Source organism: Sturnus vulgaris, chromosome 2, assembly GCF_052056855.1.
Source record: "Sturnus vulgaris isolate bStuVul1 chromosome 2, bStuVul1.hap1, whole genome shotgun sequence".
NCBI lineage: Eukaryota > Metazoa > Chordata > Aves > Passeriformes > Sturnidae > Sturnus > Sturnus vulgaris.
Genome location: NC_142244.1, coordinates 20550149 through 20575936, shown reverse-complemented (window position 1 = coordinate 20575936; position 25788 = coordinate 20550149). Strand labels below are relative to the sequence as shown.

The following is a 25788-nucleotide window of genomic DNA, read 5'->3' as shown; positions in this document are numbered from 1 at the left end:
CATCCCTGCCACCACGGTTGTCACGTCTCTCATGGGGACAACAGGCTGTCCCAATCTGGGAGCACTGATCTCGCCTGGATCCTGGGGTGAAAGCAGGAAAATGGGGGGCGGAAAGGGCAAATGGGGAAGGGCTGGTCCAGCACAGTCTCATTTTTGGGGTCTCCCACACTGTCACCCCATTTTAAGGGTGGGGGGACAGCCCTGTGGCTGGCAGGGAATGTGAAGACGATTGTTCTCATCCTGAGATGCTTCAAATGGCAGCAGCGCCTTCCTCCCACTTCCCAGGCTGCGAAATCCCACTGGGAATCACAGAGAAGGAGAGGCGGACACTCTAATTTCCTTCCCTCCTCCCCTCCATCATTTCCCCCATCCACCAGCATGGTCCAGCTCCACCACTGGGGTCAGGCTCTCCAGGAGGTTTTAACCCCTCAGCTCCGGAGTGGCGGGACCGGCAGCGCGGTGATGACGCCCCTGACCCCCTCCAAACCCCCAAATAAATAAGGATGTTTATATATATATAATATATATATATTTAAAACAAACGAACAAACAAACAGAGCTATCTGGGTGCTGGCGATGGAGCGAGCGGGTTAGCGGGAGGCCCGGGCCGGGGGGGACACGGCGGGCGGATTGTCCCTGGGGTGGTCCCGCGGCGTGGCCGGGGGTCCCGGGGGCCGGGGGGGTGACAGGCCCGCGCCCCCCCGCCCCGTGAAGCAGGCACACACAAAACCGGAGAGCAAGGCGGGTTCCTGGCTGTCGGGCATCCTCCGGCCGCTCCCCAGGGATGCTCGGTACCGTCCTCCTCCTCCTCCTCCTCCTCCTCCGCGCCTTCCCAAGCAAACCCCCGCCCCCTCCCCATCTTCTGGAGGGCCCCGAAGCGCTGTGTGTCCCCCCCCGAGTCCAGTGCGGCGGCCGGGGGGACGGCGGGGGGACCGGGGCTCATCCCCCCCAACCCCGAGCACACAGAGAGCAGCCGGGTCGGAGATGAGAGGTGCTGGGGCGGGGGGCGGTGGGAAGGGGGCCGGGACCCCCCCTCTGCACACAGGGGGTCCAGCACCCCCCGTTCCTGGGGGCCAGGGGCTGGTCACGCTCTCCAGAGCAGGAGGTGGTTGGTGCTGTCGTCCCGGCCCACGGTCTCGCTGCTGCTGGTCAGCCGGAAATCCTCGTAGCCGTCCCCGCCGCTGATCACCAACATCTTGGGCTTGGACAGCGCCAGGGCGGGGGCACGGGGGCGGGACGGGTCTCGTTTCTCGGCCTCGCTCGGCTTCTCGGCCCCTGGCAAGCGCAGAACCCCAAATGCTGCCACCCGCGCCCCTGCAGCTCCGCAGGCCCCCACCAGATCCCCACCAGCATCAACCCTCCACCGCTTTCCCAGGCACCACATCCTGGCCCCAAAAACCTCCTCTCATCCCAACAGCCCCTCCCACCCCAAACCGGTTCCTGTAACCCGTGTTAGCTCCTCCCTTCAAACCGGCTAGCCCCCATCCCATCTCCTCCTTCTTCCCATCCCACCCCTGCCTTAGAGCTGGGCTGGCTGACACCGTGGGAATTTGGGTCTCCCTGGGAATTCTGGGGTTGCTCATGCTGGTAGAGCGCAGTTTAGCACCCAGTTCCACCTTGGATTTTAACAAGGTAAGAATGGAACGGGGGCTCCGACGTTTCAAGTCTGGTCATCCAGTGCAGCATTCCCAGCCCCAGGAACGCTGTGCTCTGCTCCTGAAATGTGCCACGGTTGGGACACGCCTGTCACCCCACCTACCCGTGTCCCTGGGCAGCGGGAAGAGGACATCAAAGCCGTCAGGCAGCTCGATGGCTGTGAGGAAGCGAACGTGGCCGGTGTGGCCCTGGGACAGCCCCACCAGCGTGGGGGCTGCCTTGGCCGACACCGACAGGGTCAGCACCACGCCGGCGCTGGTCCCGATCCACAGCAGGTCCTTGCACACCAGCAGCGCCGTGATCCGCAGGCAGGCGGCCTTGTGCTGCCGGATAATGGCATCCGAGCCTGCCGAACATCCCAAACATCAGCGCCTGCTCCCGCCCCCTGCCCGCAGGGATCCCTTCCCAGGGGTGTCTGTGGCACACGGGACCCCACAGCCCCCCTGGCTGCTGGCATCACATTGGGTTGACAGGACGAGGGGGGATGGCTTCCCACTGCCGGAGGGCAGGGTTAGATGGGATACTGGGCAGGAATTGTTCCCAACTGTTCCTGGCACAGGGTGCCCAGAGAAGCTGTGGCTGCATCTCTGGAAGTGTCCGAGGCCAGGTTGGGCATTGATGCTTGGAGCAACCTGGGATAGTGGAAGGTGTCCCTGCCCATGGCAGAGGGTTGGAATGAGATGATCTTTAAGGTCCCTTCCAACCGAAACCATTCTGGAATCCGGTTATTCTATGATTATGGGATTACCGCCCCATTTCAACACGGGATTATCCATTTCCCCAGGGGCTGCCCTATTTCCATGTGGGATTACACAGCTGCACTCGTATTTCCTTCCTCAAACTCAGGATCCCAAATTTCCCAGCACCGGATGCTTCAGGGCATTTTCCAGGGAGCACTTGGCACCCACTGGAGACGTGTCACGGGTGTTACTTACCTGCGAGCATCTTGTGCACCGGGGGGGTGATGTCTGCCTCTGCCAGCTGCTCATAGGTGGTGGCATGGTACAGCCGGACCTGGGCACTGCCCTGCAGCGCGACCCACACGCCGCTGCCCGCGCTCACCATGCAGGTGACACTGCGCCCGCCGTCCTGCCCCACCTGGAGCGTGTGCTGTGGGGGGGAACAGAGCCACAGCAGTGCCGTGGTGATGCCACTGCTGCCCGTGGTGCCACCCCCGTGCCCTCCCATGCCACACCATACCTCCTGTGCCAGCGTGGTGGTGTTGAGGACGATGACTCGGTTTTGGCAGCCGCACCACAGCTTCCCTGACACTGCCACCATCTTGGTGATGGGGCTCCCCGGTGAGCCCAGGGACAGCGACTTGGAGTTTTGGGGGTCCCAGAAGCGGCCTGAGATGGTGGGGAGAGTGGGGTGGGTAGTTAAAGAGTTCCCCCAAAAAAGTCCAACTCAATACAGACAATGGGGTGTAGTGGCTGAAGACAACTTTCTCCAGGTCACCCCTCAGAGGGGACATAAACTGATGCCACTATGGGGTTCCAGTGGCAGGCAGGGACCAGAAGAAGAGTGCCCACCTCCACCTGCCTCTGAGTGTGGTGTCTCCAGCATTCCTCCAGCTTCCTTGGGAGCAGGGAAGCCACCCTGAGCATCCCTCCCTAGAGGCTGCCCAAGCCACCCCCCAACAGCCACCACTTTGTGGCTGCATTTTTGAAGTCCCAAATCCAACCTCACCTGCTTCCCGCTGGTACACAACGAGCTCCCCGTTGGCCAATGACACAAACACCTGGTTATCCAGGTACCTGTGGGGACAGACCACCTTTGACATCCAGCTGCAGAACCCTACTCTGGCCCCCGCAGAGCTGAAAATCCCACTTCCCCACTCACAGGATGCACATGACAGCAGCAGCGTGTTGCATCTTCATGCTGTTCTTCCTGTTCCGGATGTTGTCTGAGGACTGATACACGTGGATGCTGCAGGAGGAGAGCAAAGCTTGAGGCTCCCCCAGGACCGGCATCCTTCCCGTGTAGGGATTCCCACCCCAGGGACGTACCAGCCATCCTCGGTGCCCAGCCACATGGAGCTCTGGTGGGCTTCGGGGTCCAGGCTGAGGAGGTCCTCGAGGCTGCCGCGGGTGAAGGAGCCGCGGCTGGAGCGGCGCAGGGCCCGCCCGTCCGTGGGGCTCTCGCCGTGCCGGTTCTGCCCGTAGGTGCCCGTGATGGGCATGAAACCAGGCTCCTGCTCTTCCTCCGAGCTCGTCGTCTCTACTGTCGCCTCCTTGCAGCTCGGGATCTCTTCATCTGTGGAGAGGGAGGAGGAGGAGGAAGGAAAGGGTCAGACCACGACCATCCAACACCCTCCAAAGTGATGGAGAAGAGACCACGGGTGATATCAAGCCCAGGGGACAGCATTGGGATGCTGATCCCCAAAACCCACAAGGTTTCACCCCAAACCCCCCCATCTCAGTGCCACACTGTTGAGCTGATGCCTCTCAGTATCTCTTTTCCCAGGCTCAAAAGCCTCCACCTGCAGATTGCCCTGAGGAATACAAGGCACAGAGGCCAAAACAATGAAGCTACCCATAATTTTGGGGCTAAAAAGTGCATTTCTCCCTAAGCAGGGGCTGGGGAGGACTCACTGCCAAAGCTGGAGGAGATGGTGGAATGGCTGGCTTGGCTCTGCAGCGTCCCGGAGGGACTGGGCGAGGACTCATCATCCGTGTCATCGCTGTCAAAGGGCACCAGCTCCCTGTTGCCGCCCTCCACGGGCTCCGAGAGCTCCAGCGACGAGCCCGAGATGGAGATGTGCAGGCACGGCTGCGGCCCCGCATCCTCCGGCTGCGCCGGACCCAGCTCGGCCGAGGGGCTGCCCAGCGGCTCCGCACGCTCCCTGCTGCCGCCGCGGATGAGGGAGGGAGGAAGGAAGGAAGCGAGAGAAGCAGCTCCAGCATCGCCCTGCATCCGCCAGCTCCGTGGGGCCGGGGAATGTCCTACCTGTAGGTGCGCTTGAGGCCGGGCACGGAGGCGATGCAGAGGATCCTGGCGGAGCAGACGGCGATGCAAGCCTCCACCGTGGGCTCCTTGCGGATGCTCAGCAGGCACACCTGCCCCACGTAGCCGTCGCTGTTGCAAACCCAAACCTCGTGCGAGCTCTCCGGGCTGCCGTGGCTGGGAGAAGCGCAGGAGAACTGCCAGGGAGCAGAAGATTGGGTTATTCAGGACTGATGCAGGAGCTGTCAGCATCTGTTAGCAAACACTGGGACGGAGAGGACCTGTGAGGTGCTTGAAGCCAGACTTTGAGTACCTGCATCCCACTCCGTGTCTTCATGATGGGGATGGCTTTGAGGAACTCAGGGTCCAGGCAGTTTCTGCTGGAAGCTGGGAAAATCAGATGGGGGGATCAAGAAGTGATGGAGGAAAGGGGTCTAGCAAAGAAGGGTGGGGGGATGCCAAGATTGCCACCATGTCCATCTCCCCCCTCCCTGCTGTTACCCAGCTTTTTCTTGGCATCCTCGAAGGCTTGCTCGAAGCTGAGCCGGGCGTCAGGGTTGGGGAACTCGAAGATGAAGGACTCAGTGCCATCAGCTTTGGTGGTGCTGAGCTCCACCTTGTTGGGGGGGAAGGCCATACTGAAGGACAGGGATTGCTTCTCCGACAGCTCCCGGTGGATGGCGGCCATCAGGTCCTTGATCACGTCATCCAGGCCCTTGGACAGGGACAACACTTCAGTCTCAGGGACAGGCCACGGCAAGCCACATGCTTGATAACCCCCTGTCTATCCCCTGGCATCCTTCAGAGACCGTCCCAACCTCTTTTGTGGCTTTAGGGCTGGGCACTTTTGGCCACCAGCCCTTCCACAGGTTCTCCCCTCTCTGATGCTGAGGACATCCTGTGTGGTCCTGCTGGGAATGTATCCAACCAGGGGACGGCTCCAGGGCTGCCATTCCCATACCTGGTGGGGGAAGCTGAGGGTCTCTGACAGCTTGCTGACTTGCCCCAGCGTGTTGAGGTCCTCATCCAGGCGGCTGATGCTTTTCTGGATGCTCTCCCTGTTGGTGGCTTGTGAGGCACCTGTGTGGGGACACACGCACAGCATTAACCCCTCTCTCCCTTGACACTACCAGCCAGGGGGAGTGATGGGTTTTGGACTGAGATGGGACACTCCATCAGGCAGTGACAGACCTTTGACAATGTCCACATCCTCCAGGGGCAGCTTCCAGAGCAGTTTGTACTTGCTGGCGGTGTCGATCACGCTGGCTGCAGTGTACCTGGGAGGTTGGGGGGGATGGCCGAGCTGCACTCACAGCCACAGCCCCCTAAAGCCAGGCCAGCTGTCAGGGACACGCAGGGGCTGTCCCCGAGCCTGGGGGTACTCACAGGCTCATGGAGCTGCGGCGGAGCGAGCCCGACTTGCGTTTCAGCGTGGTGCACACCAGCAGGTCCGTGAAGAGGAAGAATGAGCGGTCCTTCTTCCCACCCACTGCCTTCTGTGGAGCAGTGGGAGACACCAGCGGGTTAATGGCCATCCCTCCTTTGTACCAGTGCTGAGAGAGGGCCCTGCCTCAGTTTCCCCATGTGCTGCCTTGCCCTTCCATCTGTCTGTCCCATCCATCCAACCATCCATAGCCTCCCATGACCTGCAATCCTCCCACAGCCTCCCAGTGCCCACCCAGTGAGTGGTCCCATGGCCCCACAGGCCCTGCTCTTACCACTTCCACGACCATCTCCTGGCGCAGGAACCTGCGGAGCGGAGCCTGGAGCTGTGGGGACAAGGAGACCCGTGGGTGGGAAACCATGGTGGGGAGCTTTGTGGCCTTGGTCCCTGCCCCTGCATCCCCCAGCTCAGAGTTGGAACCCCAGTCCCTTCCCATACCCCCAAGAGCCCATCAAGGCCAAATGATGATGAGGAAAGCTGGAGGAGAAAACAAGTGACCCAGCCTGGGGTGACCCAGAAGGAGCAGAAATGAGGACATTTTGTGGAGAAGGAAAGGGTGACCCCCTCTAAGGCCCCCCATACATACATCCTCCATCCCTTCGATGTGGGACTCAATCTCCTGCACGATCCTGGCGTTCCTCTCCACCTCCTCTGCGCTCTTCATGCCCTTGTTGATCCTCTCAGCCACTTGCTTGATGTTGCGCTGGGCGTCGATGAGGAAGGGGTGGTCGGGGTGGTCCTCAGGTGTGTGCTTCAGCAGGTCCTGCCACGGGGACAGAGCCAGGGCGTCACCTCTGGCAATGCCTAGACATTGGCAATATCATTGGTGTGACACCCTGGTGTCACCCACCTTCACCAGCAGCTCGTATCGTGGGATCCTCTGCACCGGCTTGATCATCAGGTCAGACAGGGCCTGCTTCTCCTTGTTCTCCCGCATGCTTTGCTGCAAAACACCCGTGAGGGACAACGATGGGCCCCTTGGTGGAACACAGCAGGGACACAGCCTCCCACTAACCCAGGATCACCCATTTTGGTTTGGGGTCACTTCCTTCTGCATCATCCAGAGTGATTCTACTTCATTCCAACTGACCCTCTTTGCAACAAAACCAAGAAGGTGGGGGGGGAAATTCTCAGTGTGGCAATAAATTTACTCCCATTAGCTCCCATCCTGCCTGGCTTTAGATCGTGGGCAGGATCTGTGGAGGCAGGAACCAGGACCCACCTCCAGGAACTTCATGAAAGCCGGCCGGGCTTCCTTGGCGATCCTGACGGCATCCTTGGCATTCAGGAAGTTATCAATGTAGGCAGAGTAGATGTTCACCAGCACATCCTTGGAGAACTGGGAGGGAAAAACAGGGCTAGATCCAGCATGGATCATGGACATACTGGGAGAGCCTGGAAGGAGCTGCCCCAAGGGTTAACTCTGGCTCTGGGCTGGCACAGGGAGGGCTCACCCGCCGTCCGCCCACCTCGATTTTTCAGCCCTGACGTTTGTGCTCCTGAGGCAGAAACACGGAGCTGCAGAGCCAGCCGGGAGCAGCAGCTCCCACCCTTATGCTAAGCAGACAGCAGGCCTGGAGATCGTCTCCTGTTCTCCATCCCAGGCCTGCTTGGCCTATCCTTTCATCACTCCCCTGCCTCCTGCTCCGAAACCTCTGCTCTGGGGCCGTGCCCAGGAGCGGGCACACCCGCATTCCCGGGGGAATCACCCTGCCAGGACCTACCGACTGCACCAGGAGGTCGCCCACTTTCTGCTTCTCGTGCCAGTTCTGCACGCAGTCGTGGATCTGCTCCAGGAATTGCTCGTGGTGCTCCAGCAGCTCGGGGATCTGGTCGAAGATCTCGTCCACCAGCGAAGGGTCGCACAGCAGGGAGTTCTCTGGCTGCTTCAGCGGCTTCATGTAACCCTGCGGGCAAGCATGGGGGGATCCATGGAGCTCTCCCTCCCCAGCCAGTTTGGATCCCTCAGCCCATGTAGATAAGGGGATGGATGGCATCCTGCAGCAGAGGGTTCCTCCAGGGGATGTTGGGTTGTGGGTCCTGCCAGCAGGACCAGACAGGTTTTGCAACCCAGCCTCTCACTCAGTGAATGCCCACAGCTGTGTGGGGAGGGGGGCAGGTCTGCACAAGGAATCCACATAGCACAGGATCCTCTGTCCCAGGGCCTTAAGAGCCATCTTGGTTCTCATGAACCTTCATCACCTCCATCTGCCCAACCTAGCTTGGAAATCACAGCAACACAACCCCAGGATCCAAATGCCGGTGTGTTCCAGGTGGGACTGAGGGTGTTTGGAACCAGGAAAGGCTGGACCAGAAGGATGCAGCTGCTGGATCGTGACCTGGACCACCACACAATGGCTAATGAGCAACACTCAGGGCCAGCAGGTCCTCAGCAAGGCTGGGTGGGTGGCTCTGCTATGAAACCCCTGCCCTCCCTCCAGAGCTGCAGAGTGGAGCAGCGGCCCTGGAATGGGAGAGATAGATTTGCAGGGGGTGTAGCAGGATGTGGAAGGTCCTCTCAAGCCTTGCCACCCCCTCAGTCAGACCCTCAGTACAGGGTGCTGGTGGCTTTCAGGATGTGTGGAGAACCACACAGCTGAGCAGTGAGGACAGGACCCATCTTGAGTGGCTTCAGACCTCTCCAACCAAGCCGGCAAAGGAGGAATCCCCAAGGATCAGGTTCCTCAAGCTGATGCCAGATATCTCATGGAGACCCAAGTTAGAAAGACCAAAACCATCCTGAAGCTCCTAACCCTCTTCACCTATCCTACTGTGTGCAGCACCTCCAGCAGGGTTGGGATGGATTGTTCCATGCATCCTGTGCTTCCCACGTGGGGAAGGAGAGCACGGAGACAGCCCTTGCTGCAGCACACAGGAACAGCAGGCAGGGCTTGCCCATGTACCACCTGGCTTGGCTGGAAGATGATGCTCCAAGGTGGTCCCGTGCCATGTGCCACCAAGCCACGTCAAGGATCTGAGCACCTTGTCCCAGCTGAGACAGGGAGCTGGAAACACCTGGAGCTCCCACCCGTGTCCCTCCCACTTCAGAGGATGCACAGACTCTGTGCATGCCAAGACCAGCAGGGACACCCCCCAACCCCAAATCCTGTAGAGCTCTCCCCAAAATCTGCCTCAGAGCCAGGGTCCGCTCGCCCCTTTAAGCCAAGGTCTGCGCTGGCAGCAACCAGTGGGTCCTTCCCCCCTGCAGCACATCTGTGCCCACCATGGGGGCATCCTTATGGGGGATTTACGGGATTTATGGCAGTGCTGGGATGGAGTGCCCCATGCCCTTGTGGACTGTCACAGAGGTCCCACAGGCACTGCTTTTGCAGAGCTCCGAGTTTTTGGTGTTTCCCCGGCAGGGATTCGGGTGGACAACCCACACCCCTGCCAGGTGACGTCTCCAGGGCGTTGACCATCATTAACCTGCTGAAACACCTTCATTAACATCTGAAACGTGGGCTGGACCCTCCGGCCAGGCTGCTCCAGGGGGTTTGGAACCAGCTCAGCAAAAAAGCCTGAGAAAAACCTTTGGCTCAGGTCTGCAGGTGAATATCCGAGCAGGAAACGGGAGCACGAGGGAACAGGGGTTTTCAGGGGTCCCCCATCACGGCAGGGCCATCAGGAGATGGGGTGCAACTTCAGGAAGAGCTTTTGTAAGGCAAGCACAGCAAGAGACTGGGGGACATGATACCTTCCAGGTGACAACACACTGGGAATGTTACAGGCTCGCCATGGGGATGGAGGTAACTCCCACACTCACACCCCGTTCTTGGCACTGCTTCACAGTGCTCCCACTTCTGCTTCCGCTGTCCCCAAAATATCCCCCCTGTCACCCCGATCCACACAGGTCCTGGTACAGCACCCACAGCCCAGGCTCCGACTTGGGGTGACCACGGTGACCCCGCGCCACGGTTGGGGGTGTCACACCCCGGCCGCGCCACCTTACCTGCATCAAGGTGCGCAGGGACTCCACGTAGGACTGCTCGGTGTCCAGCAGGGTCATGATGACGTGTTTCCTCATGTCCTGCCCGGGGAGGAAAGACACACGAGTGTTTTGGGGTGACCCGGGGCGGGGGAGCTGCGTGCCGGGGGTCGGGGCCGGCGCCGGGGCTGGCTGGGGAGGCTGAACACCGGAGGAGCCCGGCTGGCGTCCAGCTCTCCTGCGCTGCCTCTCCACCCCGATGGAGGAATCCGGGAGGATTAGGAAGTACATGACACCGAGCGCACAGACGCCTGGTTTCCTCGGCGGCCGCGTCAGGAGCCCGCCCTGGAGCTCACAGCCCTACATGGGTCGGTGCCGGAGCCCTCTGCCTCTCCAGCGGCTCCGCTCCGAGCGGACCCGCAGGAATTCGCCTCCCGCCCAGCACCCCGGGCACCCTGGGCTGGGCTGTGGCCCCAAGGGAGGCGGATTAATGGGGTGGGATGGGCCACCAGCACCAGATGGGTCGGGGTCTTCTTGGCTGCGGGGCTCAGGGACCCCTGTTGTGTGCACTGCCTGCAGCTCAGCCTGGGGGCCCAATGCTCCAGAGCCCAGGGCATGAGACACCCCAAAAGTCTTGGGTGCAAGGTGTTTCAAAGGCCCTGAGTGCAGAGAAGCCCCAAAAGCTCTGGGTGTGAAATGCTTCAACGCTGCTGGGTGTGAGACACCCCAAGAGATTTCAGTGAGAGATGCCCCAAGGGCCCTGGGCCCCAAAAGTTTTGGGTGCAGAAATGCTCCAGAGGTGCAGTGACACCCCCAGAAGTTTAGTATTTGGATGCACTACAGAGATTCTGGATGCAGAGACACTCCGAAGGTTTTGCATGTGGAGGTGCTCTGAGAGTCCGGGTGCAGAGATATCCCAAAGGCTTTTGGTGCAGAGATGCTCCAAAAATTTTGCATGTGCAGAACCTCCAGAGACCCTGGATGTGAGACACCCCAAATGTCCTCAGTCTTGTGGGATGAGCCCCTGGACACATGGGGCTGTGTCCTCCCCACTGGGGACACGATGAGCTGTGAAACTGCTCTGCAGCCACAGGAAGAAGTTTGACCATCCTCACCATGGAGAGAGGCCACCATGCCCCTCGTGGTCCCCAGGGAGCAATGGAGAGGGATCCTGGTCAGATCCTGCTCATTGCTCTAGGACAGAGCTGTGCCTCAGTTTCCCTGCTGCCCACCAGGCTGCTGATGGAACCAAGCATGCAGGAAACTCTTGCCTAGAGCCAAATATTGGTGACGGGTCCAAGCCTCTCCAGGAACCAGGAAACCATGGTGATATTGGGGACACTAGCTGAGACCTCCCCACTTGGTTAGAAGGCCTAAAAACACTCTCACTGCCGGATTAATTTGTTGTAATTATGGCCAGACAGGCACTCACTGGAGGACGGAGCTTAGGGGGGAATTTGATGTCTCAAACTGCCTCAGTTTCCCCAACCTTCAGCCAGCCTGTAATTCCCTGCTGCTCCTGTTTTTCCCTGGAGCCGTCCCAGCTCAGGACCAGAGCAAAGGGTCAGGAACAGGCTCAGCACCAGACCCTGCACCAGCAGCAGTGGGGAGATGCAGGATGAGGCCCAACTGTTGGCAAGGGGATTTTTTCCACTGTTACAGCACCTGTATTACCCCGGCAGGGGCAAATTCCCAGTGGGATGAGCAGGAGCTGGGGGTAAGGCACCATCCCAGCAGGGCACAGCGATCCATGGGCAAGGGCAGGATGTGCCCCACTGCATTGCTTATCCCAGCAAAGCCTCTCCGCCGGGGGGCTGATGATGCTTCAGTCTTCCATCTGCTCTCCCTGGGGACGCCCCCGCCTCACCCCGGCTTCATCCTGCCTCCCCCGAGATGTTCAGCACCCCCGGGGACCAGCCCCTGCCGCCATGGGAATGGGGGCATTTCCCACCAGCCGACGCCTCCGCCGTGTAAATCAGCACTGGGGGGGGGCGGTGGCAGCGATGGCTCCGGCCCCCCCATCACCCTCTCCGGGGGCAGCATCCCCCCTTCCCCGCAACCCAGAGAATCCCGGGGGTGTCGAGCTGAGGATGAGGATGGAGGCACCGTTGCCACGGCAATCGCGGCGCAGACCCCACAGGTGCCGGGTTCCGCACACGTGTCCAAACATGACGCATCCATGCACCCCCACCTCACCCCCGCATCCCACCGGCGCCCCCCCGCCCCGTGCCCGGGACCCCCTTGGCCATCACCTCGGTGCCACCGCGGCTGCCGCAGCTTTTCTCCGGCAGCTCCTCGGCCGCGCCGCTGAGCCCGGAGGTGGCGAAGGCCGCGTCGATGCCGTCCCCGATGTCTCGCATGTCCTCCAGCGCGATGGTGAACTGCGCCAGAGTCCTCACCATCTGCAGCATGCGGGTCCCGGGGGTCGGTCCGTCCCACGCGGCCCAAGGAATCGCGCAGAAATTCCCTCTCTATCCCTCTGCCTCTATCCCCAGGTGTCCGCCCGAGCCGGAACGCTGCGCCGGGATGCGGCGGGGAGGGGAATAAAAAGCGAGGCGCTATTTATATCGCCGGGGTTCGGTGTGGATGTGGAACTACGGGGATGTACGAACAGCCCTCCCGCAGAGCGGCTGCGGGGTGCGAGGCTGCGCCTGCGTCCGTGGCCACGCCAGGGTCCCCGGAGCTGCCCAGGCACGGGCGGGAGGCAGCGGTGGGAGCGCGGGAGGCACAGCCGAGCCCACACGGACACGCGCGGATCCCGCCGAGGGATGCTGCTGGAAAGGCTTTGCCCAGGGAGGATGCTGGGGGTGGGGTGTGGGGGGGGAGCTTTCTTGGGGGCTTGCGATTTTTTGGGGAGGGGGGATGCGCGGATGATGCTGGGGTGCTCAGCATCCTTAGGGGCTCCATGGGTGTGAATATCACCCCTCCCTGACCTTGCAGACAGGGAAACTGAGGCACACTCCCTTTCCCCCACGGCATCATCACCTCAGCACCCACATCCCTGGTGGCCGGGTGATGCATCCTGCCCAGATCTGTTTGTAACGCTCCCCTCCTGCTCCGTTAATTAAATCTAATTAGCCGCTCACCCCGTTTCCACAGCAACGGCGTGCAGCAGGGCTGCATCCTTCCATTGCAGCCAGTAAATTTCCTCTTGGAAATGAGGATGATGAGCATCTCACCCCGGGAAGGGTGCGTGGCAGAGAACGGACCACTCGGGGCATGTAATGAGAGCTGCAGCAGCTGTCAATGCACCCAGGGATCAGGGAAGAGGGAATGCTAATTGCAAACAGGTAACGAGGCTGCTCTCAAGGCAGCAGCTCCTGCAACTGCAACTGCAGTGCCCTGGTCATCCCAGCTGTTGGCATGCTGGGTTTATTTGATTTGCAATCCCAGATCTATTTGGGTTGCAGTCCTGAGCTCTTCTGGGATCCAATCCTAGATCCATTTCTGCTGTAATCTCAGATTCCTTTAGGCTGCCATCCTAGAACCGGTTTTGTTGCAAGTTTGGATCCATCTGCATTGCAATACCAGAGCCATCTGGATTGAAATCTTGGGCTGTTCTAAGCTCCAATTCCCGATTCATTCTGGTGGTAATCCCAGACACATTTGGGCTGCAATCCCAAACTCATCTCAGTTGCAAGCCTGGGCATATCAGCATTCCAAACTGGGATCCATCAGGGATAAAATCCTGGGCTCTGCCTAGAATCCTCATGCAGGTATGCTTCTGTTGCAATCCCTGTTTTATTTGGATTCCAATTCCAGACTAATTTCTGACGCAATTCCAGATCCATTTGGGTTCCAGTCCCAGAACAAAATGGGTTGCTAATCGAGGTCCATCTGGATTCCAATTCCAGACCCTTCTGTTTGCAATCCTGGGTGTTTTGGTTTGTAATCCCAAACCCACCTGGACTGCAAATCCAGGCCCAGCTGGGCTGCAGCACTCTGGCTTGCGATCCCAGGCCCGTTTATTTGCCATTCTGGGTCCCATCTGTGTTGGAATCCTGGGCCCATTTGGGTTCCAATCCCAGACCCATCTATCTGTATTCCCAAATCCATTCCTTTGCAATTCCAGAGCCATTTGGGTTGCAGTCACAGACCCATCAAGGATTCAAACCTGGGTCCAGCTGCAATGCAATCCCAAATCCATCTGTGCTGCAATCCCAAACCCATTGCTTTTGCAATCCCAACCCCATTCCTGTTGCAATATCACACCCAACAGGGAATCAAACCTGGGTCCATCTGCACGGCAATGCCAGATCCATTTGGGCTACAATCCCAGAACCACTCCTTTTGGAATCCTGGACCCACCTAGGACGCAGTTTTGGACCCGTTTTTTTGGGCTGTAACCCCAGATCCGTCTGGGTTGCAATCCCAATCCCATTCTTCTTTGCATCTCGAGGGATGCAAACCTGGGTCCGACCGCATTGCAATCCCCAATCCTGGTTTGCAGTCACAATCCCGTTCCTCTGGCATTCCGATTCCCACTGCTCTGGCAATCCCAACCCCATTCCCGGGGCAATCCCAGCCCCACTCGTGCCGCAGTCCCTGTCCCGGTCCAGCCCCGGGGCTGTGACCCAGCGGCTCCGCCCGCAGTGACGCCCCCGAGCCCTGCCCCGGCACCGCTCGTCCCCGGGGCGAGCAGGGAGATCCCTCCATCGCAGGAGAGCCTTTCCCACTCCTCGAACGCCACCCTGGGATCAATCCCTCCATCCAAGCCAGCGTTCATCTTCCCGCGGGAGCACCGCAAGGAGACGCTCCGCTGCCGGCTGCAGAGGCTGCGCTTTCCTCCCGTGCGTTTGGAACCCTCGCTCCAAGCCACCCAAATCCCTCGGGATGTGGCACGGGAGGCAGGATGGCTGGAGGAGGGTTAAGCCCGTCCTGCCTGGCGCAGGGAAGGAGCCGGGACGAATCCCGCCGTGCTTTGGGGGGCCCGGTGGGGGTCACCTCTCCATCACCAGGGAAGCAAACTCCGGAGCGATGCCGGCCAGCCGAGCCCGGACCCCCCTGCAAGCGGCCCGCAGCCCACAGGAAATTCCTGGGAGTGTTTGGCCACTCCAACAGCGCTGCCTATTTTTAGGGCTGTCTAAAATATGAGCCGGTTATTTTTAGCAGCGCGGCTCTTTGTAAACACCTTTAGATTTCCTTTCGGACCAGCCCCTGTTGGTTCTTTTTTTTTCCCCCAACCTGGGCGTTTCTTCCCCCAAAACCCCAAACCCTCCTGGGAAATGTATGCCAGTTCCTTGGGATGGAGCCAAGGGGACTCATCTCCCATTCCAAGGCTTGAGCCAGCGTGGCAAAACGCTCCTGAAAACCCAAAGATGGAGAGGATCCGGCACCAGGGGTTTGGGGGTGATTCAGCAGCACCCCAAACCTGGGATGGGGAGCCAAGGAAAGGCCTTTTCCCCCTGCTTTCCCTCTGACACTGGAAATACAACCCCGAAGAAGGATGGGAACTCTCTCCTCTTGATTAATTTTATTTTTTAATTAGGCTCAGCGTGCAACCCCATCATTTCCTCTGCGCAGGAATATTGATGCAGGAGGAGTTCGACCATCCCCAGGGGATTTTAAAACATCCTAAAATATTTGGAAAAGGCCATGGTATATTGTGTCCTGCCTCCACCCCCGCAAACAAAGAGGCATCCATGGAGGGAAGTCCTAAAACATCCATTTTTTTAAACAAACAAAGGCCAAAGGGAGAGTAGGAATGTACATTCCACGAGGAATCACAGCTATCACACAAATTCTGGCCCTTGAGCCCGGGCTGAGGCCATGCACACATCAGCACATGGAATGATGATGTTTTCAGCCACTCTGAGGACTCCCCCCACTCTCCCAAATCCCGGGAATTTGGTCGGTGTGGGAGGGTGTTCCTTGTGCTAAAGTCACATCCCATGGGAAGGAAGATCCCTGTATCCCCAGAGACCATCCCAAAATTCCCACAGCCACAGCACTCAGTGTTTTTCCCTTTCATTGGTGTAATGACTTGTGCCAGCACCCAGCCATATCCTGAGTGAACTGCAGAAAGGATTTTATCCTTGAGACCCTGTTCTGGGGCAAAAATATCCTGATTTAGGGGGGAAAATTGAGTGTTTTAAACCACTTTGGGAATGGGATTCGCTGCTCAGGGCCTTCCTGCAGCTGCCGAAGGAGGAGCTAACCCTGCCTCGAGCAAAATTATTCACACCCCTCCAAAACTTGCCAAAATTTTAAGAGTAAATAAATACAACTTGTTTTTCCCTCATTACAGCCCGCTCCTGCTGCCAGCTCCTGATGGGAGAGTCTCTAGGGTGTCACAATAGGGTTGTGCTAGGAGCTACCTGACTCTTGGCACGTCCTTGAAAACACCATTCCCAGTTTGAGAGAATCTGGAATTTCTGCACCTTTTCTTTCCCTGTGGCTTGTTCCCAGGGTAGATCCCACTAGAGGGAGCTGGGACATAGTGGGAGCCACTGGTCCACGGGGAACAGTGCATGGTGAATTCCCAAGCTTAACAATTTTACCACATCCTCAGCTCTATTTCTACCAAAACCCTGGAAAGAAAAGGCTTGGAAAAAAACCCTGGACCTGCTTCCATCCATCCCAATGCAATGAGCAAACATCTCTGCAACAAACAACATCATCCTGGCATGCAAAACTTCCTCGTGCAGCCAGAAAAGCCCCTGGCTGGCACCATCTCCCAAAACAGGATGATGCTATTCCATCCAATCCTAGTCCATCCACCTCAATCACTCAGCCTCTGGCAGGAAATCACTGGGGGAAAAAAAATCACATTCTGTCCACTTGGGAAGTATTAAAGCAGGATTGGGTTTTGGTCGGGTTTTGTAGGGTTTTCAAACCTCAGCAGCCTTTCCCTAGGGACCAGCGATGCTCTGCCCTATGTGCCACACGTGCCATAAAGTTGGCGAGGAGAGGATCAGCCACTGCCGTCCCTGGGTGCCAATCACCTCCACTCCATGGTGCCAGTCACCTTTTTGGGGCATGCTAGCCCTCCCTGGGTGCCAGTCACCTCCATCCCCGGGTACCAACACTGCCATCCCTGAGCACAAGTCACTTCTTTTCCCAGGTGTCACCTCACCCCTGGCTTCCATTCTCTCCCTCCCTGCTGTCAGCCTCTCATCTCTGAACAACAGTCAGCCCATCCTTGGGACCACCAGGTCTGAGGGAAGCCACTCCCATGGGAACGGGACCTGTGGCACAGAAGAGGGGCCATGCCCGAGTCTGCCCGACGCCGTGTGGAATCACATCCGGGGCTGCATTCCCTGCCTGCCCAGCCTCTCCCTGCTCTCCCACGGGTAAGGAGAGTCCAAGCTGCTCTCCAAAGAGTAACTTCTTGAAAGGAAGTAAGAGCATAAATCAGCAGCTCTGATTCAGCCCCGCTTCGGTTACTAATAATATTCCCGTGTTTATTCGCAGGCCCGGGGCTGGAGATGTTTGCTTTTCCCTCGGCCGTGGTTTTTCCCAGGCTCCCAGCTCACAGAGGAGCATTGATTTGGTCAGGGATGCTCCCATGGAGAAACCCGGCAGCACCATTGCCTCCAGGATGAGGAGGATGAGGAGGAGGAGGAGGAGGAGGGGGAGGAGCAGGGCAGCTTCAGCCCCAGTGCACGGGAATTCAGTTGTTTTCCCTTCTTGGACTTCTCAGCTGCGGTGATTCATCCCGAGAGGACACGGCCTGGCTGCAATTCTGCTTTTAAAGTGTGAGGAAAAAAAAAAGGGAATAAAAAATAGCGAATAAAGGAGTAGAGTTTTTCCAAGGCAGGGTGGAAGGATGCTGGGCATCCCTGTGCTGTCCAGGGGAGCAGCAGCACCGGGAGCGGTGCCAGTGGATGGGGAACGGGGAGCTGTAGGGGACTCATCTCCCAAAGCAACAAAAATTCCTCCTCTAAATGCACAGTGGCGCTTTTCCTGTGGGATTTTGGGGTTTCCACCAACGGCACTGGGGTGAGGGGTTCTTCCCTCTGCCAAAATTCAAAGCTCAGGATTGTGCTGATGCATCCTCCATCCTCCCTGCACTGCTGGCAGTATCCCATGGATCCCCCCTCTCCATGCCCCCCTTGCCACATGATGGGAGATGCTCACCCCAATTTAACCCTCTCTGATTACCATCCATCCCCTGGCACATCTGCAGAGCCCTTACAAGACCAGGGGTCCAGGGCAGAGCTGGGGGCTTGTGGCCCCCCATTAGCTGCCAGCCTTTGCCGAGTCCTGGAGCAACTTTCACCAAATATGGAAGGCTTTTTTTGCCTCCGGTTTTCGGCACGCAGGCCACGGCCCAAGAGCGCAGCTTTCCAGATGCTGAGGTCAGCCCAGCTCTTCTTCCCTCCCCCTGCTCCTTCCCTGCTGCCTCCCAGTGGGCTTGGCCCTGCACCCACCGGGACAGGAGTGATTCCACCCCCTCAACTCACTGGAATCCCTGGATCCCCCACCAGCATCCTCTGCTGCTGGAACAAGACTGACCCCACATCCCATGCCACCCTAAAAGCAATGGTTATTAGGATTTTGGGAGACAAGGAAGCCTGGGAGAAGGGTACCTGATGCTGGCACTCCCTGGCATCACTGCTGGATGCCAGCCTGGCTGCCTGGTGGAATGGGGCCAGGAGTCTCGGGATAGCCAGGAGGGAGCCAGCCTGGCATGCAGGGAGTGATGAGCACCAGGAGGTGCTTGGTACCCAGGAGCTGATGGGGATCCAGGTTTCCACGTGGAGCTAGAATTCCAAGCACACCCAAAGCCAAGAGGTATCCAGGAGCCAAAGATGATGGATGCTTGGAAGCTGATGGCTGCTCAGGAGCTACCCTGGAATCCATGGGCACCCAGAAGCCAATGGGGACTCCCTGAGTACCCAGGAGTTGATGGATGCCCAGGATCCAAAAGAGACTCTGGGCACCCATGGATCCACAAGCACAAAGGAGCCAAAGACACCCACAGGCTTGTGGGCATGCAGAGGCCATGGGCACCCAGGAGCTGATGGATGGCCAGCATCCAACAGGTACCCAGCAGTCCACGGACACCCAGAAGCCAGCGGGCACCCAGAGGGGATGGGGATGCAGGAGCTGACACATTCCTAGGATCCAACAGGTATCAGGAGTCCATGGACACTCACAACCCAAAAGCAATCACAGGCCTCCATGAGCTGATGGCCCCCCAGGTGCCAAGCAGTACCAGGAGTCCATGGGCACCCAGAAATATCTCCCAGTGGCTGACAGATAGCCAGGAGCTGACAGATGGATTATTAGGATCAAACAGGTACTAGAAGTCCGTGGGCACCCACAAATCCACAAGCACCCAGGAGCTGATGGACACCCAGGAGCTGATGGAGGAGGCAGGAGACCTGAACACCCCATTCCATACCCCTGCCAGGACTTCTGTCCTTCCTGCCTGGATCCACGTCCTGGAAGCAGCTGAGGTACAACCACCAGCCTTCACCCAGCTGTGCCCCACAGACTCCCAGTGCCTGGTGCTCTGCAAGGATCTGGGGAGGGAGGGGGAACCACAGAGCTCGCCAGGAACGCCCACAGCCCACGTCACATCACAGTCAAGGCGAGAGGTGACAGCTTCCCTGCCCTGTCATTGTCACAGCAGCACCCTGGGGTGGGGAGGGGGGGCGGAACAGGGGGGGTTCAGCATCCACTGACCTGCGCCAGGCTGGGACGATCGAGGGACGAGTCCCCTCTCCGCTCACCGAGGCTCTGAGCCATCTACATCCCATCTCACCGGGGTTTTGGGCAACCCAAAAAAAAACGAAAGGACCAAACCCGATCCCCTACCGCTAGCAACGGTGTTTCTGCCGAGGGGTCAGGATGAAACTCTTCCAAAAAAAAAAAAGAGCAAGAAGAAGGATGCCAAATCAGGGCAGGCCAACGAGTCTGCTGCTACTCCAGCTAAAAAAAGCAGGAAACCATATCCCAGGCTCGGAGATGCCAATCTTCCCATGCAAACAACTCCCTTTTTGTTTTTTTTGGAGAGTATCGGAGGGCTCGGGAACAGGCAGTCACAAATAGCAACCCCACGGCACCACCAAGGAAACGTTCTCCAGCCCCGGGGACCAGGCAGGGATGCTGGTGACCCCACAGCAGGATGGTGGCTTCTCCAGGGGGCACCTGGTGGTGTCCACTGTCCCCTCATTGGGATGGTGACTCCTCCAGAGGAAACCTGGTGGATATGACCCACAGGTGTCCTTTTCCCAGGATATCCATGCAGGGATGTCCTGATGGGGCTCACTGGTGTCCTGGATGTCACTGGTGGGGTGGAAGGTGGTGGTGGCGGCCATCTCCTGGTTCCCAGAAAGGGACATGCCTGGGGTTTCTGGGACAACACAGGACTCGGGAGTCACACAAGCCCAACATCTGCTCCCATCAATCCTTCCACCACTCGGATTAAAGGCATTCTGCTCAAAATACCCTACACAAGGTACAGGGGGGCACCAGGCTTGGGGACAGCCCCCAGCTGCACCCAGGAATGGTGGTCATGAGGGCAGGAACTGGGCAGACTGGGATCGGCCTCCTGTCCCCCGGAAGCTGAGCAGCTCCAACGGGAATTTGCACAGAGAGTGAGTTACTGGAATACTTTTACCCAGATGCTGATTTTCGTTCTCCCTCCCATTGGCCGGGCCACAGTTCCCAAAGAACCAAAAGCAAACACACTATTTTTAGAGAAGAGTTCACTTACTGGAGCCATTCCCTTTGAAATTCCTCACTCATCCTCTCCATGGAAACGAAGGGAGTCCAGAGAAACAGCCCCACCGGGACCAACCATCTGAGCTTTAAAAAGAGCCACATTGAGGGAGAGGGGGTGGAAGTTGCTGATTTTCCCTCACTGGACACATCCTGGCCTGGAAGCACCATGGTGGAAATGGCAATCCTTTTGTTTTAGTGGGCTCTGTCTGTGCAGGCTGGGCTTGATGCCTTCAGGAGGAGACATCCTGGAAGATGGACCATGTTCTCCTGGAAAATCATGCCTGGATAGTGTGTGAGGATTGTTGTCTTGGATGGGTGGTGGGAGTGGGGAGAGGGATGGCTGGATGGGACCATGAACATGGATGGGAGGAGATGGATGAAGATGGATGGATGGGAATCTCCTTCCCTTTTTTCCAGGGCCTGCCCTTGAAAGAAGAGAAAACTATACTGGCCAAACCCCAGTGCTGCCTTGCTGCACCTTCCCTTTGTGTGAGGGCACCTCCTTCTCCATCCTGGATTTAGGAGAAGCTCCTGCTGCAACTCTGAAGCTGTGGGATGCCCTATGGGACCTGCTGTGACCAGGTGAGGGAGCTCAGCAAGGGGAGACCTCAGCACATCACCTCTCTGGACACTCCCATCATACAGGGATCAATATCCAGGGGAAATCTCCCTCTTCAGAAATATCCCGGGGAAAGGCTCTAGATCAGAGAATGAGAGAATCACAGAATGGTTTGGACCAGATTGCACCTTAAGTTCATCTTGTTCCAACCCCCTACCATGGGCAGGGACACATCCCACCAGAATAGGCTGCTCCAGGGCCCATCCAGCCTGGCCTTGAACACTTCTAAGGATCCCACAATGCTTGCAACGATGGATTAAGGCTGCAGGAACAAGCCCTTGGGAGCTTTGAGCTTTTATCCCAGCTGGGTATGGCAGGAGGTTACCTGGAGGTTACATCTCAGAGAGGCCGACCTGCTGCTTCCCTGGCAAGAGCAGATGGAAGAACAAGGCCACCTCCTCCCAGAAGCTTTGGAGGCATGTGATTTTCCATGGAAAAGCCTAGGCATCTGTGCACAGATGCAGGCAGGGTGCAGGCAGGCTGCCCAGTGCATCTCTGAGAATATATCCCAGCACCAGGGATCTCCCTGTGCCTATCTGGGAACACATCCCAGCACCAGGGACCTTTTCCCTGTACGTGTATCCCTCCACTCCAGGACTCCCTGTGCAGGGATGCACATCCACACAAGTTCCAGAACCAGCCACTCCCTGTGTACCCCTCCATGCCCACCCCAGCCCCAGGGAGCTCCTGGTGCATCCCAGCTCCAGGGACACTTCACAGGCTGGAAGCCGAGCCCATTCCAGCCTCCTACCCTTGCTGCAGTCCCTGGATCCTGCCAAGAGCCTGACCTTTGGATCAGGCAGCCACAGGCCAAGGCCAGCCCCCAGGACCAGCTCAGCCCAGTGCTAACCCTGTCGCTCCAAGGCTGGATCCTGCCCCACAGCACCATCCCAGGCCTCAAAGGATACACATCCCACGTGAATCATCTCCTCTGGTGGAGCTTGCTGCCTAATTAATTAGAGGCTTTTAATTAAAGTGGGGGGAACAAGGGACAAAGCAGTTCTGTTCAAAGCTCTGGCAGTGAGGAAGGGAAGGGGCAGAAATGGGCAGAGTTAAGGGGATTTTGGCCCACCAGGGAAAGGAAGAGACAAAAATGGGCAGAGATAAGGGGATGTGGGCTGGGTCATCCCCCTGGACATGTTGCCTGGCCCCGTGCCATTGATCCTAGAGTCAATCCGTGCCACTGACAGGCAGCATCCCCTGATTCCAGCCAACTGCTCCATCCCACATCCTACCTCTCTGAAGGGCTGTGTGCCTCAGTTTCCCCCCTGCTCCAGCATTTTGCTAAGCATGGCAGATCCAGGGACACAAAACCCGGGCGAACCATTGGAGCAGGGAGAGGAAAGCCAAGATTTGCCCATTCCCACCTCTCCCCTACAGCTGCTTTAATTCCAGATTTCCAGTAAAAAAACAAGACAATTCCCACCCAGAGCCCCAAACCCAGTTTCTGTGGGGATTTACAGAAATGGAACAGAGGGAAACTAATTCCAAAGTGACAAACTTTAGGAACATATGGGCAGTGCGTGGATTTAGCCTTTGAGCCTTTGAGCTGTCCCCACAGCAAGGAGGAGCTTGTGGAGCGTCAGGGATGAGCTGGGAGGGAGGATGCTGGGGAGGAAAGGGGGTGGTTGACGCAAGCATCCCTGGGAACGTGACCCCGATGACGTGATTCCCTCTGGGATCCCCCTCCATCCCTGATGGCTTTTCCGGGGTGCGGCCGCCCCGCTCGGGGAGCAGCAGGTGGGGAAGGCAGCGGCCAGGGCGCTGGGGGGGACAAGTTCCCACGACTCCTGTGCTCCCCAGAGGTGCTATATTTAAATCAATATTTTCCTGTTTAATCCAAGCGCTGCTAAGTCAACAAACACAGCATGACAGCGAACATACCTAATTTTCCATCCCCAGACGGATTCAGCCGTGGGGGGGAAGAAAGATCCAAAGGGTTGCCGGTGTGGCATCCTGCTCATCCTTTCACTGAGCAGCAAATGGACCCCAAATCCATCCCAAATGCATCCCTGGCTTGCTGCTAGGCACTGTGGGGCTGCACATGGGTGTACACATGTGTGCTTGTGTTTGCTACCCATTCCAGTAGCTTTTGAGATACTGGAGGCAGGAAAAAGTCTTTATTTTGAGTTTTGGGGTTTTCCTCTCCCACAGGATCTGCCAGAGGGGGATGTGCTGCTAACGACCCCTGAGGAATGAAAAGCCTGGTGTCCATCATCAGGTACAGGGTGAAGGAGTTCCTCTGCACCCAGGATGAATTGGATGGCTCCAGCTCCATGGAGAATTGCTGGAAAGCACCCAGCACAAACAGTGCTGCCCCCGAGGGAGAACAGCATGTTACCTCTCTCAGGGCAGGATGTCCTGGATGCACCGTTGCCAAAGCCACCACCAAACCATGGGAGCTGGGAAAATATCCTGAGGGAACGATGCTGCAGGGATACTTAACCCCAAGAGACTATCTTGAGGGTGAAAGATTTTGGGAAAGAACATTTTAAGGGAGCATCACCCCAGAGGTGCCAGACCCCATCATTAATCCCTTCCCAGTACAGTCTGCTGGAGATGGACATCATCTCACCATCACAACCATGATACGAGATGGATGATCCCATCCCACAAAATTCCCAAGTGGAGGTGACCATTTCCCCATACGGACTCAGCCTCGCAACACTGGCCCTTTCCATTGAGTTAGGGAAGGGGGAAAAAGTCTCAAAGTAAAAAATAAAGCTTATTTCTTCTCTGCTGGTCAGGGAGCACATAAATCCCTGTTCCCAGCCAGTCACCCCAGTGCCAAGTTATATCCGGTCCTCAGTGCTCTCACGTAGAATTAAAGCAACTCCCTTGCAGGGCTCAGTCCCCCTCCACTCCCCCCAGGCAAAGCTGGTGCCATCTGAAATAAAACATCCCGGCTCCACCATCTAATAAATCAAAAGGAGAAATAAAAAAATCCTGTTTTCAGTTAGGATATGGCTGGAGCACAAAGAAATCCCAAGGCAGGAGAGAGATTTGAAGATACAAGCTGTGGTGTTGCCCTTAAAAGGGAAAATTCGCACCCTGTTCCCCGAAGCCCGAGGGTTCAGGCAAGGTGAGGAGCAGCATCCTCAGGGTCTGCTTCCACTGCATGGCTGGCCCATCCACCTGAGGACATGCTCGCCCAAACAGGGCTACCAGCTGGTACAAATCCACCCCAAATCATCCCAAAGCTGGGATCACACTGACCAGAGCTGGGGGTGTGGGCTCAGCAGAGCATCCCTGATATATTGGGGCCATCAGGACACCACAGGGACCTCCCTGAGTACGAAATATCTCTCTATAAATTATTAAGATAAGCCATATATTATATAAACTGAACATATTAATTATTTAGAAATGCCACTGGGTGCACAGCCTCGTCTTGGGGACCTGCCAATGTCCCCAAGGCGGCACCAGCCAAAGCTCCAGGAGGTTCCTCATTAACTCATTTTAATTAGAACACCCGATGGTTTCATAGCACTTTTCAGCCCATGATTGGAGAAGACAAAAAAACTAAACCTAAACTGGTCCATCAGGCAAAAAATGCTGCCAAATTCACCCAAAACATTCCCAAGGATGTTTCACACAGTGGCCAAGAGTGGCCATCCCTGTTCCAGCCACCAACGGTTGTTGTCTGGCAATGGGAACAACAAGGGGAGAAGGAGCTGGATGGGGAGCAGAAATCCCTGGAGAATATTTTGAGGGGAATTGCAGGGTTGCTGCAAGGATGATGGATTCCAAGAGAATAACCTGGGGGAATGATGCTGTGGGGATGCCAGACCCCAGGAGAACCTCCTGGGGACAACGATGCTGCAGGGCTGCTGGATCCCACGAGAATATCTTGTGAGGAGGAAGCCAGTCCCCAAGAGAATATCCTGGGGGGAAGACGCTGCAGGGCTCTGGATTTTGGGAGGATCCAAAGAAAAGCAGCCTTGCTCCATGTGGCTCTGCCCTGGCCAGCAAGGGTTACACAGCCGGGCTCAGCCGCGGGGACTTCACGCTTGGCTGCCGGCGGCTGCTGGAAGGGAATGGTCCAGCCCATCCTCTGAAACCGGCATGGGAGCAGGGGAGAGAGCTCTGCCAGCATCATTCCTGCGAGATCTCGGCAGATCCCCCACGGGAACGGGTATTTCTGGGCTTCTCCCAGAGCTATTAAAAGCCCCGTGGGTGCTGGCACTGCTGTGCCGCAGCAGGAGGTGATGCTTCCAAACCCTTCCCGGCACAAACACTCGGAGTGATGGGAACCCAAGTCCGTGTTCAAACAACAGCCAAGGGGCCAGCAGTGCCAAAAACCCATCCCAGGAAAGATCCCAAAGCACGCAGCTGCGCTTCAAGGTGAGCAGAGCACCTTTGCATCCCCCAGGCTGCACCAATTCTTCCCCAGAGAGGATCAAACTTTTACCTATCAATCAAATATTCAGTGCACGCACAAAAATATTTTCCCCACCCACCAGCATGGCAATGCTCATGATCCCAAGTAGAGGGATGGTGTTTTTTTGGGAGAGAAAATGCAGA

General features: G+C 57.5%; 1 protein-coding gene and 1 long non-coding RNA gene across 4 annotated transcripts in view; one reads left to right on the top strand and one right to left on the bottom strand.

Moving 5' to 3' along the window:
- Positions 1–548: 548 nt before the first annotated feature.
- ARHGEF17 (Rho guanine nucleotide exchange factor 17) overlaps positions 549–25788 on the bottom strand; it is a 28730-nt gene continuing 3490 nt past the window's right edge. Inside the window, exons 2-21 of one of the 2 annotated variants that reach the window (XM_014888731.2) lie at positions 9996–10073; positions 7771–7953; positions 7269–7385; positions 6897–6989; positions 6633–6809; positions 6321–6371; positions 5989–6098; positions 5794–5879; positions 5564–5682; positions 5104–5317; positions 4916–4989; positions 4606–4799; positions 4251–4504; positions 3666–3912; positions 3499–3585; positions 3346–3413; positions 2857–3005; positions 2592–2766; positions 1760–2002; positions 549–1275 (exon numbers count right to left, since the gene is read on the bottom strand). In XM_014888731.2, coding sequence (XP_014744217.2) covers positions 1085–1275; positions 1760–2002; positions 2592–2766; positions 2857–3005; positions 3346–3413; positions 3499–3585; positions 3666–3912; positions 4251–4504; positions 4606–4799; positions 4916–4989; positions 5104–5317; positions 5564–5682; positions 5794–5879; positions 5989–6098; positions 6321–6371; positions 6633–6809; positions 6897–6989; positions 7269–7385; positions 7771–7953; positions 9996–10073 — 2910 coding nt within the window. In that variant the 3' untranslated portion in view covers positions 549–1084. The remainder of the gene's footprint in view (positions 1276–1759; positions 2003–2591; positions 2767–2856; positions 3006–3345; positions 3414–3498; positions 3586–3665; positions 3913–4250; positions 4505–4605; positions 4800–4915; positions 4990–5103; positions 5318–5563; positions 5683–5793; positions 5880–5988; positions 6099–6320; positions 6372–6632; positions 6810–6896; positions 6990–7268; positions 7386–7770; positions 7954–9995; positions 10074–25788) is intronic. The other variant, XM_014888732.2, reaches the window with a different exon arrangement.
- LOC148224657 (uncharacterized) lies at positions 12816–24858 on the top strand. 2 transcript variants are annotated; one of them, XR_015801067.1, is made up of 4 exons: positions 14607–17263; positions 17385–17668; positions 21063–21227; positions 23419–24858. It is a non-coding gene; the product is annotated as an uncharacterized LOC148224657 (long non-coding RNA). The 2 variants fall into 2 exon arrangements; XR_015801066.1 differs by lacking the exons at positions 21063–21227; positions 23419–24858 and having other exon boundaries at positions 12816–17263; positions 17385–17707.